Raw genomic sequence first — 13058 nt, forward strand, 5'->3', positions numbered from 1 at the left:
CATGGATTTCTATTATTTACCCCACCAGCTAGCCCGTGTTACTCCAGACACATCGGAGGCATGACTACACAGCTCTCCACCCTCCTAGTAGAGGATCAAATGCCATTATCTCTTAAATACCCACAGAGCTGCCAACTCTCTCTCAATCTGTACCTCTCTATACCTCACTGCAATAGAGCCCCCAACTCTCCCTCAATCTGTACCCCTTTATACTGTAACACAGCCCCTAACTCTCCCTCAGTCTGTACCTCTCTATACTGTAAAAGAGCCCCCAACTCTCTGTCAATCTGTACCCCTCTATACGGCAACAGAGCCCCCAACTCTCTCTCAATCTGTACTCCACTATACTGTAACAGAGCCCCCAACTCTCCCTCAATCTGTACCCCTCTATACTGTAAGACAGCCCCTAACTCTCCCTCAGTCTGTACCTCTCTATACTGTAAAACAGCCCCCAACTCTCTCTCAATCTGTACTCCTCTATACTGTAACAGAGCCCCCAACTCTCCCTCAATCTGTACACCTCTATACTTCACTGTAACAGATTTGTATTCCTTACTGATAAACCCAAGTGTCTTTTTCTAATTGTGTGTGATGGGTTTTCTGTGACTGACACCAATACCTCCAATATTTGAACTCCTCAGCACTATCTGAACTTGAAAAGCATTCCCAAGCACCTTCTCTACCACAAAGACTCTACATCATTCCCTTTGATATTTATCACAGGTCCATACCGTGACTTTCCATTTCTGTCTTTCTCTCACAAGGACACAAGGCTACTTCCTTTGCACCCCTGTGTTCCTTAGTCCTTGTGATGTATGGCTTGTTGAAATGGATGAGTTTGGATTGTTTATTTCAACTTCAAACCTAAAACAAGCTAAACTGTGTTGTGTTTTTGCAATCATCTTTCATTCTTTTATCTACAATATATCAATTAATTTCTGGATTTGTTAGAGAAGAAACATTAATGTTTGTAATTTAGCTAAATAAGATCTGACTCAAAGCTTGTCGCTATTGGAATCCAAACGTATTATAATTTTTTTTTCCATCTGTAAAATATTAATTCCAAGCATTTGCATATTGTTATAGGTTACTCTGGTATGCGTTTTGCATGTTGACTCCCATTTAGAACTGTGTTCGAAGCATGAAAGTAATCTTACTTGAATGAGTGCTTTTTAAATCGCAATCATTTTGACTTGGGCACATTCAAAACGCTTTGTATCTCGTGGAATAAGAGCTGCTTATTGCATGCAGAACCGTTGCCATTGAATTTGATAAGGGTTATTAGAAATGAAAGACGCATGACGAAACACGTGACATGCTAAATGTGTATAAACCGTAGTGTTGAATTGTGTGTTTGATACAGTAATCTACAGTACAGCTGTATTTGAAACTTGTATACATTGTTTCCACGTGACGTAAAAGTAAACTGGAAACACACTAATGGGGCAAATGTAACCCAACTAAGACCACACACCCTTTGTATTCCCCAGCATTTTACTGCAACAGAAACCCCAGCTAGCTAATTGATATGCCAGTATCTCTTTACAATATCCATAGCATTAATCGCGCTGCTTTCCCATTCATAAGACGCAGACCTCTCCCCTTGTGAATCAGACATCGCTGGCGGGCGTTGATTGCAGTACGCAGATTTACATGCACGCGGGACTCGCCAGGTTCAATGACGGTGTCTGGAGAGCAGTGACGCGGATGGGAGGGGGGCCTCCGGGTCTTCTCCAAGCAATTGCTACTCTTGTCAGCGCCTCTTTTCCAACCAGCCCTTCCATCATTCTTAATACCCTACTGTAAACTTTTGATGACTGAGAAAAAGGAAATGACTTTAATACGCTCACATTCAAAAGTCCTTCATAACTCATGCATTAAGCCTTCCCTTGTCAAAACATCACATATCACCACGACCTTCATAAATACGCACAGATTTTAAGTGCCGTACAAAAGCCTAACATAATATATGTACAGCGCGTCCTAAACCCCATATAGTTTCTTCAGTAAATGTCAAGAACCTGTATTGCATTTAGGTTCTAAGAACAATAATATACTGAACAACAGATGGTTCAATAAAATAGACTCAATACAGGTCACATTTATGCACCCCTCCACGCTGTAGGTTTTAGACCTTTAAACAAAAAAACAACAAAAAAACAACAACAAAAAACACTAATTTAAGACTTTATTCAGTTCGATTAAAAAAAAAAAAAACTTAACGCACAGTTTTATAAAACCATTCACAGGCTGTATGTTTCATATGGTGAATAGAATTAAGGGCTGTTTAAATCAAATTGCAAATGCACATTTCAAGGCCTCGTGCATTGTGTGTATGTTAAGTCAAGGGTAATGCACCGTGCAGACAGACAATAAGGTCACTACAGAACAGGGCGCGTGTTCGATCTAGCAATTGCAAAGAACCGTTTCCCTCATTTCTTCTTGACAGAGAAAGTATCTCAATTAAGTCCACCCACCTGTCACATGTAGTGCAGACGAGCGTCTGCAAATTAAATAGATGAGAATCAAATTAGATGCGAACAACAGTCTATATGCAGCGGGGTTTTACATCACTGATTTGACGAGTTGTACAGTAATTAATTGTGCGTTACTTGCATTCATTTATTCATGGATACTAAAAACAGGTGAGCCGCATTGTAAAATGAATTGTCCAAACCTAATGCTTTTTTCCTTAGGAAAGCGGTTTCTGGACGTTTAATGTAAAGGAGGGGGGCTTTGTCACAGCGAGGTATAGAGCGGTCCTGAGTGAGGGAGAGTAGGGGGCTCTGTCACAGCGAGGTATAGAGCGGTCCTGAGTGAGGGAGAGTAGGGGGCTCTGTCACAGCGAGGTATAGAGCGGTCCTGAGTGAGGGAGAGTAGGGGGCTCTGTCACAGCGAGGTATAGAGCGGTCCTGAGTGAGGGAGAGTAGGAGGCTCTGTCACAGCGAGGTATAGAGCGGTCCTGAGTGAGGGAGAGTAGGGGGCTCTGTCACAGCGAGGTATAGAGCGGTCCTGAGTGAGGGAGAGTAGGGGGCTCTGTCACAGCGAGGTATAGAGCGGTCCTGAGTGAGGGAGAGTAGGGGGCTCTGTCACAGCGAGGTATAGAGCGGTCCTGAGTGAGGGAGAGTAGGGGGCTCTGTCACAGCGAGGTATAGAGCGGTCCTGAGTGAGGGAGAGTAGGGGGCTCTGTCACAGCGAGGTATAGAGCGGTCCTGAGTGAGGGAGAGTAGGGGGCTCTGTCACAGCGAGGTATAGAGCGGTCCTGAGTGAGGGAGAGTAGGGGGCTCTGTCACAGCGAGGTATAGAGCGGTCCTGAGTGAGGGAGAGTAGGGGGCTCTGTCACAGCGAGGTATAGAGCGGTCCTGAGTGAGGGAGAGTAGGAGGCTCTGTCACAGCGAGGTATAGAGCGGTCCTGAGTGGGGGAGAGCAGGGGGCTTTGTCACAGTAAGGTATAGAGTGGTCCTGAGTGAGGGAGAGTAGGGGGCTCTGTCACAATGAGTTATAGAGCAGTCCTGAGTGAGGGAAAGTAAGGAGATTGTCACTGTGAGGTACAGAGCGGTCCTGAGTGAGGGAGAGTAGGGGGCGTGAGGTATGAGCACCCAATTGTTTTGCATGCCGAGAAAAAACACTACAGCTCGGGTAAGGCTACATTTTTGGCATGTACTATATTTCACGAGCAACCAGGAGGAAATGTGCTTATATTAGGTTAACATTCTGATGTGTTAAAATGTATTTAATTTTTAAAGAATCTGACTTTGCTTTGGAGAAAAGGCTTTGGAAGATATCGTCTTATTAATAATTGCAAAAAAATAAATAAAATGTAGACCAAAACCTTCAACCTAGTCCTTTGAAGTGCTCCAACTCTCGTTTGATTATGTTTTGCTTTTTAAAAGAGAAAAGAGGAAGCGTTTTAACGAAACGTTTTCCGTGCCAAAATAATGCAAACATCAGTTAGTGAAAAGAACACCTGTGCGTTTTAGAAGCTCTTTCCTATATTCCCTGCTATGACAATGACACTATGCAGATCATTAGTTATTGTTAAGCATGCTGCTGCGAAGATGTTAATGGTCCAAAAAATTAAAACCTTTCATGGAAATATATATATATATATACACACACACACACACACACACACACACACACACATATATATATATATATATATATATACACACACACACAATAAAGAGATTTAAGGAACATAAATAGAGTGGACGGGTTTGGAAGCCAGGGTAGGATTAATAATAGGAGACTGTAAAAGAGAGAGAGAGAGAGAGAGAGAGAGAGAGAGAGAGAGAGAGAGAGAGAGAGAGAGAGAGAGAGAGAATGTGCATTGCGTGCAGAGCATAGTTTTTCATGGAAATCTGTATCTGTGGCGTTTAATCCTTCGCTGCAGCAGCAGCATTGCAATACGGAAACGTAAAACAATCTCATTTTGTAAACCCACGTCGCTGTGCCGTGTTTAGAAAGAGAAAGTGAGACAAACGGAAGGGAATACATTTCTTCTTCTTCTGGGAGTTTTGTTAATGCACTTGATTGATTTGCATAGCTATTGATGTATTTATTAGTTTCTTTTTTGTCGTTTTTTTCTTTTTGAAATTGAATTTGCACAATGTGCATCCAGTGGAGTCCTCTTGATATCGTCTCTCTGGAATGGTGGGGAACACGCACCCGAGGAATGGGAAGTATCTAAAGGCAGATGGAGTTTGGGGATTATTGCAAAATAAGGGAAAGATGACCGTCTTTTCTCTGTGTTTCCTTCTGTGCGCTGATCTCTTGGACTTAGCTTTAGGTGAGTGTTCTCCGAGTGACACCCTCTCTTTCACTGTTTCTGTTGTGTGTGGTTTGTGCCCTTTTGCCAAATAATAATAATAATAATAATAATAATAATAATAATAATAATAATAATAATAATATAATAAAAAATTTAAAAAAAATCCTGTGTTTAACATTGTAACGAAAAGGAAAACTACGCATTGCAGACTGATTTCTGACTAAAGTTATGTTTATTTGGACATGATGAATACTAATACTACTACTACTACTACTACTAATAATACTAATAATAATAATAATAATAAATAATAATAATAATAATAATAATAATAATAGCTTGAACATAGGGGTTTGTAGTTTTAAATGTTCCTTTATTGGAATCGATAGGGCTCCGACCTTATCACGTACACAGTTTAATTACAAGGTTTGTTAAATTGCAGCAGTGCAGTGTAGCTTCATGTCCAGTTAATTAAAAAAATTCTAGCGCAATTATATTTGTGTACCAAATACCCTTGTTGTCAACTTTTTTTTCTCAAAAAACAAAAAACAAACAAACAAACAAAAAAAAACGTGTAAACGCCTCCTTTCGCAGCACAGCCTCAAAAGGCAGATGCAACTAATTCCTGCCGTAGCTTTCACGGGTTGTTTATGAGGAAACTTCACTAGCGCGGAATGCAAAATAAAACTAAAGAAATTCAATTAGAATGTGAATGAATCCTGATGCTGAAAACTACTTGTCTCAATGGGGACACGGTTAACTGTTAACAAAAAAGTAACTGAGGTGTTATTCTAGAACCAGATCACGTATATTCTGTGCGAAATGATTTTGCTGAATTGGTACAACGTTATCTCTAGCAAAGGGGAGAAAACGGTGCATCTGTCGCGGTGTATCTTAAAGCGTTTACCATCTGTACAAGCACTTTCTAATCCTCAACTGCTGTACGTTTATCTTTCCTTCTCACTGCTGCAGCTATTATATCAGATACGCATTAGAACTAAAATATGAACACATTAATTAATAGCACGACATTGATAGGTGAAGTGTATTAACCAGAGGTATTACCAGACACCAGGTGGTACAGACACAACAGCGGATTTCTGTTGCTTCGACCAAGATACAAGATGTATTTGAATCGTGAAATATATTGATAGTAAGTGCGGGGCAGAAGCCAGTATGTTGAAATAGTGCTGTTGGATAACAAGTAGTGGCACTGGTCGATTTGATCAAATGAGAAACAGATACACCTTAGTACACCTTGTACACTATAAACAAAGCGCTTGATTAGGAAACGCACTTGTTTAATTTATCGCAAGACTTAAATATTAAGAGTGCACTGTAATGTGTTTAGCTGCAATTGAAACAGTCCAGGTGCAAAGATGTCTACATTTATGATACAGCAAATTGAAATGAAGTACCTCAATAAAATATGTGAGGCAAAAATGAAGTACTACTTTTGGTTTCTAATAAACAAGGAATAGAGCAATGGTGAACCAATGAAACCTCCATCCCAGTCCTCAAGTAGTTAGGAATTGAAGGGCCCCACCAGGGCTGGGTTTGCAGGGATATGGGCTGCTGTGAACAGGGGTTGTCACAAGAGCCTACAGAGAAAGTCATAAACTGTGTTGAGTCTCGGACATGCACAGTACTGGTTAGGATTATTATAATCCCCATGCATCACAACCACCAGTCCTAAGCCCATATTTCAGTTTATTAAAATCAATCCAAAACCACACAGTCTAGAACCAGCACCACCTAGCACCCAGTTTTCTGTTCAGACCATTATTCCAAGGCTGGAACTGCAACCCTCAATAGCGGTTTGAGCCATTCCAGGTTTTGTTAGGTTTATATTACAATTAAACCAATTGTTGATCGTAAAATAATTCCACAACCTCTGTTGCCCTCACATTAGCTACAAGGTCTTAACTGTGCACTGAACTGTGAAATGACCAAGGAAGTGCAACATTATCCAAAAGCATTCAAACATTTCTACAATAGGAGTCATATTACCATCCTAGAAGAAGTGGCTGCAGCCCGCGAAATATTTTTCAAACTGTCCATTTTTCTATTCCACTATACTGTCTGTTTGATGGGACCTCCACAAATGTAACTAACAGAAATGAAAATAAGAGAATTTGACGTCCTGTCAGCACAGGGAAATTATATATTTTTTGGTTCATACAAGGTGCTGTTGTAAAAACTGTGTGCAAGGTTTGTTCTCGTTTACTTCTTGCCCCTGTGCGAGAGATACACTGCACCTGTGCAAGATATACATTGCATCCCCACAGCGCAGCCGCTCCACATACAAACATGTACATCAAAACACCTGCATCATGTAGTACACACTTTCTGTTAAAGTCTCTGGTCCGTGGCTGGTCAGGGCTGTTAATAAAGCTGACCTAGCAACCAATACAAATATATTGTATGGTGTTTGTTTAATAATACTCCCAGAGTCCTCTGTCCACTCTACTTCATCTTAAAGAGACATAAATGCCATTTTAACTGCTTCCCCTACTTGTGTTTTGTGATCATTCTGAGTGGTTCTGGGCTCTGTTGCTCCACTATTGAATTATTACCAATGTTCGCTATATCTGCCCTTACCTGGCTTTGAGCTGGTCTGGATCATTCTAAGAGCTGGGATTAACAGCCTTTCTCATTTATGCTATTGTTTACATATGGATTCATTTAATACCACTGCCTCTATAGCTGCTAGCATAGCTACTCTTCACCATGACTAGCCATAGAGATTACAAGACATGGGTTCAAAGCTTATGCTGGTGTATTTTAATGTTTTTACCTGAAGATGGGGTCAAGTTCACCCCATAGCGCACACCAGATCTTCACATACAGTCTTGTCATGCATGGACTGGCCAATTGAAAGATATAAATCCATTTCAGGCCCAAGAACAGTGTATAATATGCACAACATTAATTACAAAACAGGTCTCCTAACCCCAGACATACATTTCACACTGCGACGGGACAAGCCATATGGAACACACATATGTGCCCCATGTATGGGAATGACATAACATAACATGGCGTGTCCTTGGAAAGCAGGTGTTACCATACAGCAGCAAAGACTCATCCTGGGGTTTTAAATAAAGGCACAAATGACTCACTAACAGCCATTACTAAGGAGTTTGCTGTACCTTCAAAACATGTTTAAGTATGTATTTAATAAACAACAGTGAGACGTAACCATTTATTTAAATATAATTGATGTGGGTTATAGTCTGGGGTTTAATAGCAAGTTTTGACTAGTTCAAATAGTTCAAATAAATAAATACACAAATAATAATAATAATAATAATAATAATAATAATAATAATAATAATAATAATAATAATAATAATAAATGAGTACTAAACCAGGCACTTGTGTATAGAGTGCATTATGCTGCTATGTGACAGTGATTTAAGTGCAGTATTGGGTTTAAACAACAAATGGTGTTGCAGACACGCACGCCAGAAAGATAAGAAACAATTTTGTAATCAAAGCATAATCTAAGCTCTGAGCAATGTATCACTAATCCTGACCTGAAGGAACAACACCTTGTGGTGAGTTTTTAAGACCACTGCCGGTTTCGCACTACCATAGTAAAAGCATACAGCAGCAAAGTGTAATAAAGCATAGTGAAAGCATGGTAAAGCACTGAAGTACAGTAGTGTATTGCAAGTCAAAGCAAAAATATAGGAAAAGCAATGTAAAACTACAAAATGTAAAGCCTCCAAAAGTTGAAAGATATCCAATGTGCCACCTCATTCCCCACTCATGAACCAGTAAACCTGGTGGAAAGCCATCTTACGGTACATATCCACCAGCACACAGCTGTAAGTTGTCTTGTTTCACTTAATTGCATCTAAAGGGGGAGGGGTATACATATGTAGATATGCCTGTGTCTTCATTCCATTGCAGCCTCCATCTGAGGGCAGTACAGAAGCAAATGACTTGGGTTTCTGAGGCAGTTCCTTCTAGAAATCTGAAAGTCCCAAGGGCGGTTTAGCCCCATGTATTAGACAATAAGCCTATGGGCTTTGCAAGTCTTAGACAGCTGGTTATTCATTATGATTTGGACAAACATGTTTCCTTTGTAGTCTGAGACAGCTGGACATGAAGTCATATTGATCCGTGTGGTTTAATAAACTCTGCAGGTCCTGTTCTGGGTAGAATCTCTTGTCGAAATCCATGTGGTTAAATAGATCTCACCAGTTCTGTTTGATTCTTGGTGCTGTAGTTTCTACACGGCTGGATGCCTACTGCAGTAACTTTGTGGCACTTGACCAGAAAGCTATTGAAAATGCACTGGCTGGAAAAGAACATCTGTCTTTTATTTTTCCGTTATTATCATTATTGTAATAAACGAGAGTTCTTGGAAAACAGTTAGAGAGGCCGCACTGAAAAAGTTTTGAAGATTTTATTTGTGTGGATGACACCCCCTACACAGATAAATTGAAATAATTTCAAGCACTTAAGGGCAGTAGTCCTGTATTAAATGCTCTTTTCCTTAAGAACCATTTAAATTCCTGGAATGCCTTTTATTAGGAAATGCGATGGGGGCTATGGATCTAAATAGGATTTTAATTAGAGATCTGTTATAGAAAAAAAACACAGATCCTGGTTGGACCCTAACCGTGGAACCACACTGCTTCCCTTCGTCCCAGTTCCTCAGCTCTAACCATTAGGCCACACCGCCTCCAATTCATTCCCTCAAGTCAAACCATTAATCATCACTGCCTCTCATTTCATCAGCTCTATCCATACTCCTTGTCCCTCAAGCAGACAACCCCGCCTCCCTCTCATTTCCACAGCCTCCTCAGCTGTAACTACCTGGCCGAACTGCCAATTCACAGATGAATAATTTGAATGCCTCCCTGCTGTGCTCTGATAGGAACAAAGATTCAGAGAAAGTTGTTTATAAAGCTCACTGTTGCCTGCAGCATACTTTCTGCTTCCATCTGATAGAGCTTTAAATGCTTAGCCTCTCTAAACATCTTTCCAAGAGATTTTAAATTAATTTTCTTTATCAGATATATTACTCTGTCCCCCCGAGGGAGCGAGTGTTTTGTTTGAGATATTTTTCACCTCTGTTCTGTGGCGCCCCCTGCTGCAAAAGACTTCTCGAAGCTACATTCACATTCTCATTAGCACAATTCTCTCAGAAAGAACCAACACACCCAATACATTTACCAAACCAGAAATAAACAGCTCAGACATTTTATTCAAGGGCTTGTAAATGGTGTTAAGCCAATAAGTGTTTTTTTTTTTTTCCCCCACTTTTTGTGCAAATGGTAATTTAGGGGTAAACAGCTTTGAGAATATAGCCATTGATGCTTTAAAACTGAATAGCTGAGAGCTGCATAATATAGCCTTTTTAAATTAATTCTTACTGGCAATTGCTTCACACAATTGTGCTTCCTGGGGTCACTCAACTACATCATCAGTGTGTTCTAAATCAAAGAGGATGCTGTGAAAGCATTGCCAGGCTACTCTAGGACTACTTGACATCAATCTGTTGCCTCCCAATAGGATTGACATAATGAAAGCCAGTGATTGATATCTTTCACAACTATCCTTTGAACCTGGGTCTCAATAATTATGGTGTTGACCTCAGGAAGAACAAGTAACAAGTAATGAAAAAGTACCGCTCACCCTCCTGGTTCTCCCCCACTGGTATTTTGATACAGTTCGCAGGCCTAATGAATGAAAGATTTGAATAAAAAAAATGTTTGTTTGTTTGTTTGTTTATTTTTGGCCAAGGCTGTACCATGTGTGTAGGGTTTTAAAACTCATTGAAATGTTTGTTTGCAAAGCATAATGGGATTTAAGCTTCTTGGTTATCCTGTCATATTTGTTTGTGGTTGATTTATTTATAGACTGCATTGTTTATTAAGTTTAACCACAAGCTGTTTTGGGTAATGGAAATTGAGATTGTAGAGGACCTAAGCCTAATATCTACGGTGAGCAGTGAAAGGGGGGTACTGAAGTGATTAGGCGGGACCTGGGAGCAAGTTGGGCAATGTGAAATGAAACAGAGCACTTTTAAGCTGCACAAATAATTGGGTATATGATTGGAATGTAATAGTCCAAACTGCCAACCCATAGGCATTTCTACCCAGACATGGGAGCAAAGGTGTAAAGCTATGAAAGGTTTTTAGCAGGAAAATCCTTGCAACCATCATCAGAAATCAAACACACGTGGAACTAAGGAGGTAACTCCCTCATGTCAGCCAGCTTCCAATGGTATTCAAGCCTAATCTAAACCTACCTGTCTTTACAGTACAATCCGTACTGTGCTTTGAGTTTAGCTGCTCCTCTTCCCTAACCTCATTTTACCTCAAACTTAGCATGAGAATTCTATAGCTTGTGTGTTTGAGGTATAGGAAATTAGGTCATGTTGGTTGAGGCCACTGATGAACTGGGCTTGCTTGAATAAAAAACAAATATATAATATAATAAATGTAACAAAGAAAGGAGGTCAGAGACAACCGATTATTTCAATAAAAGTGGTTTCTAAATCCTTAGTTATTAAAGGTTTAATGGTCCCCTTTGTGACCTCTTTCATATCTGCCTTCAAAGACTGTCAAGTGAGGATGGGACTCTGTCAATCCTAAAGGCAAACTGAACACACTAACTCCAGTCTGCTCAGTAATCTCTGCAATTTCATGTACACCTAGCTGGGGATCAGGAGATGAGAGAGGCTTGTGGTCTACTTAACCGTGACCTTGTCCTGTCCGGTTCTAATCCCCGTTTATCGAGCAGGGGAATGAGAGTGAATTGCTCTTGCTATCTACCTTCACAGCTTTGCTTCCCCTTTTTAAAACACTGTAAAACAACTGTGATCCTAAATTCACAAACGTTAAAATGGGCACAAAGTGAAATCAGGAAAATAAGTCAAGAGACTGATTTAAATACCTTTGTAAAGGTAATCAAAAACACCTTCAAGGGGTTGGGCACATAGATAGATTATGGGGCATTTTTGCATCAAGGTTTTTATGCTTACCTATTATTAGCACTTAAGCATCATTATCTCTGGCCCTCCTTTACCTGATATTGAAGATCTTTTCATTCTTGAAATTTAAATGTTCCCATTTTTCAATTCCTTTTTATGTCTTTATATACAGTGCATGAATGAAAAAGAAAGTCATCTAAATCTGGTACCTAATCATTTCCTTGCTGTAGTTGTAATCATACCATGTGACCCACAGCACAGGAAGGGATAAAATCACAGAAAGTTGCTAAACCTATAGTATTGTATTTCATATGCTCAGCACAGCGATAAGGAGCCAGTGATAGTATATTTTAGGCTTGGCTTTTGCTCCTTTAAGCATGCATTATATTCAGAATCTACTAAGTAAGCGAATACCGGTAACTGTGATTATTATACTATTATTAAATTCTGACCTGCACGCAATCCTGTAAATTATATCTCCAAACAGATCTTCAAGGATGATTGATCACACCGTGTAACAATTATAATTTTTATTTTTTTTGGTTCCTGGGTAGTAAGTGTTATTTCCTAATTGCTTATGCCTCAAAAGTATAGAAAATGGCTATTATTCCCCACAAACTTTGCTTTTGTGACCAGGACAGTGATATTTTGAAATTTACCTATTTTCCAGAACATTCCAGATAGATTCAGTGCTGAGTAAACTTGGAGTAACTTCTAGAACTTTCTAGAACTTTCCAGTAATATAAATAGTAGTATAAATACAGGGGCCTTAAGCCCACCAGTTCAGTTTAGTTCCAGTTGCCTAAATGGATACATATCTGCATTTTTCTGAGATGGCATCAAGAGGCTGCAAGCATCCGGCAGACGCATTTTGCTGTGTCTGCGGCCAATTTATCAAGACAAGAGCGAAAAAGTACTCCGTGGAAGCATCTGCTAAGATGTGTGAGGCCTATAAGGCATATTTCGGCATGCCTGTCGGGGATCAAGACAAACCCTGGGCACCTCATTTCACCTGCGAGCACTGCAAAAAAACTCTGGAAGGTTAGATGGACAATTGTTGCTCGGAATTTTATGTTATAAAATTTGTTAAATGCACCTGCTATCACGTATCCGGACCTTCCTTCATCCATCGCCCCGGTGCCACACTGCCATGAGCTCCCCGTACCCACTCCTCCAGAGAGAGAGCAGACGTCTTTAGAAGAGAGCAGCAAGTCAGAAAGCGAGGAAGACATTTTAGATCCAGATGACAATTTCAGAGGTGGAGCTGAGGAGAGAAACCCATACTACCCCAACCAAAAAGACCTCAATGACTTGATTAGAGATCTTGGTCTC

At 40.1% G+C, this 13058-nt stretch overlaps 1 protein-coding gene across 1 annotated transcript in view; it reads left to right on the top strand.

Moving 5' to 3' along the window:
- Positions 1-4378: 4378 nt before the first annotated feature.
- Positions 4379-13058, top strand: part of LOC121328433 (immunoglobulin superfamily member 21-like) — a 131860-nt gene continuing 123180 nt past the window's right edge. Inside the window, exon 1 of the mRNA XM_041273083.1 lies at positions 4379-4792. Within this exon, the coding sequence (XP_041129017.1) occupies positions 4654-4792 (139 nt within the window). The 5' untranslated portion in view covers positions 4379-4653. The remainder of the gene's footprint in view (positions 4793-13058) is intronic.

The sequence above is a fragment of the Polyodon spathula genome, chromosome 16 (assembly GCF_017654505.1).
Source record: "Polyodon spathula isolate WHYD16114869_AA chromosome 16, ASM1765450v1, whole genome shotgun sequence".
Classification (NCBI taxonomy): Eukaryota; Metazoa; Chordata; class Actinopteri; order Acipenseriformes; family Polyodontidae; genus Polyodon; species Polyodon spathula.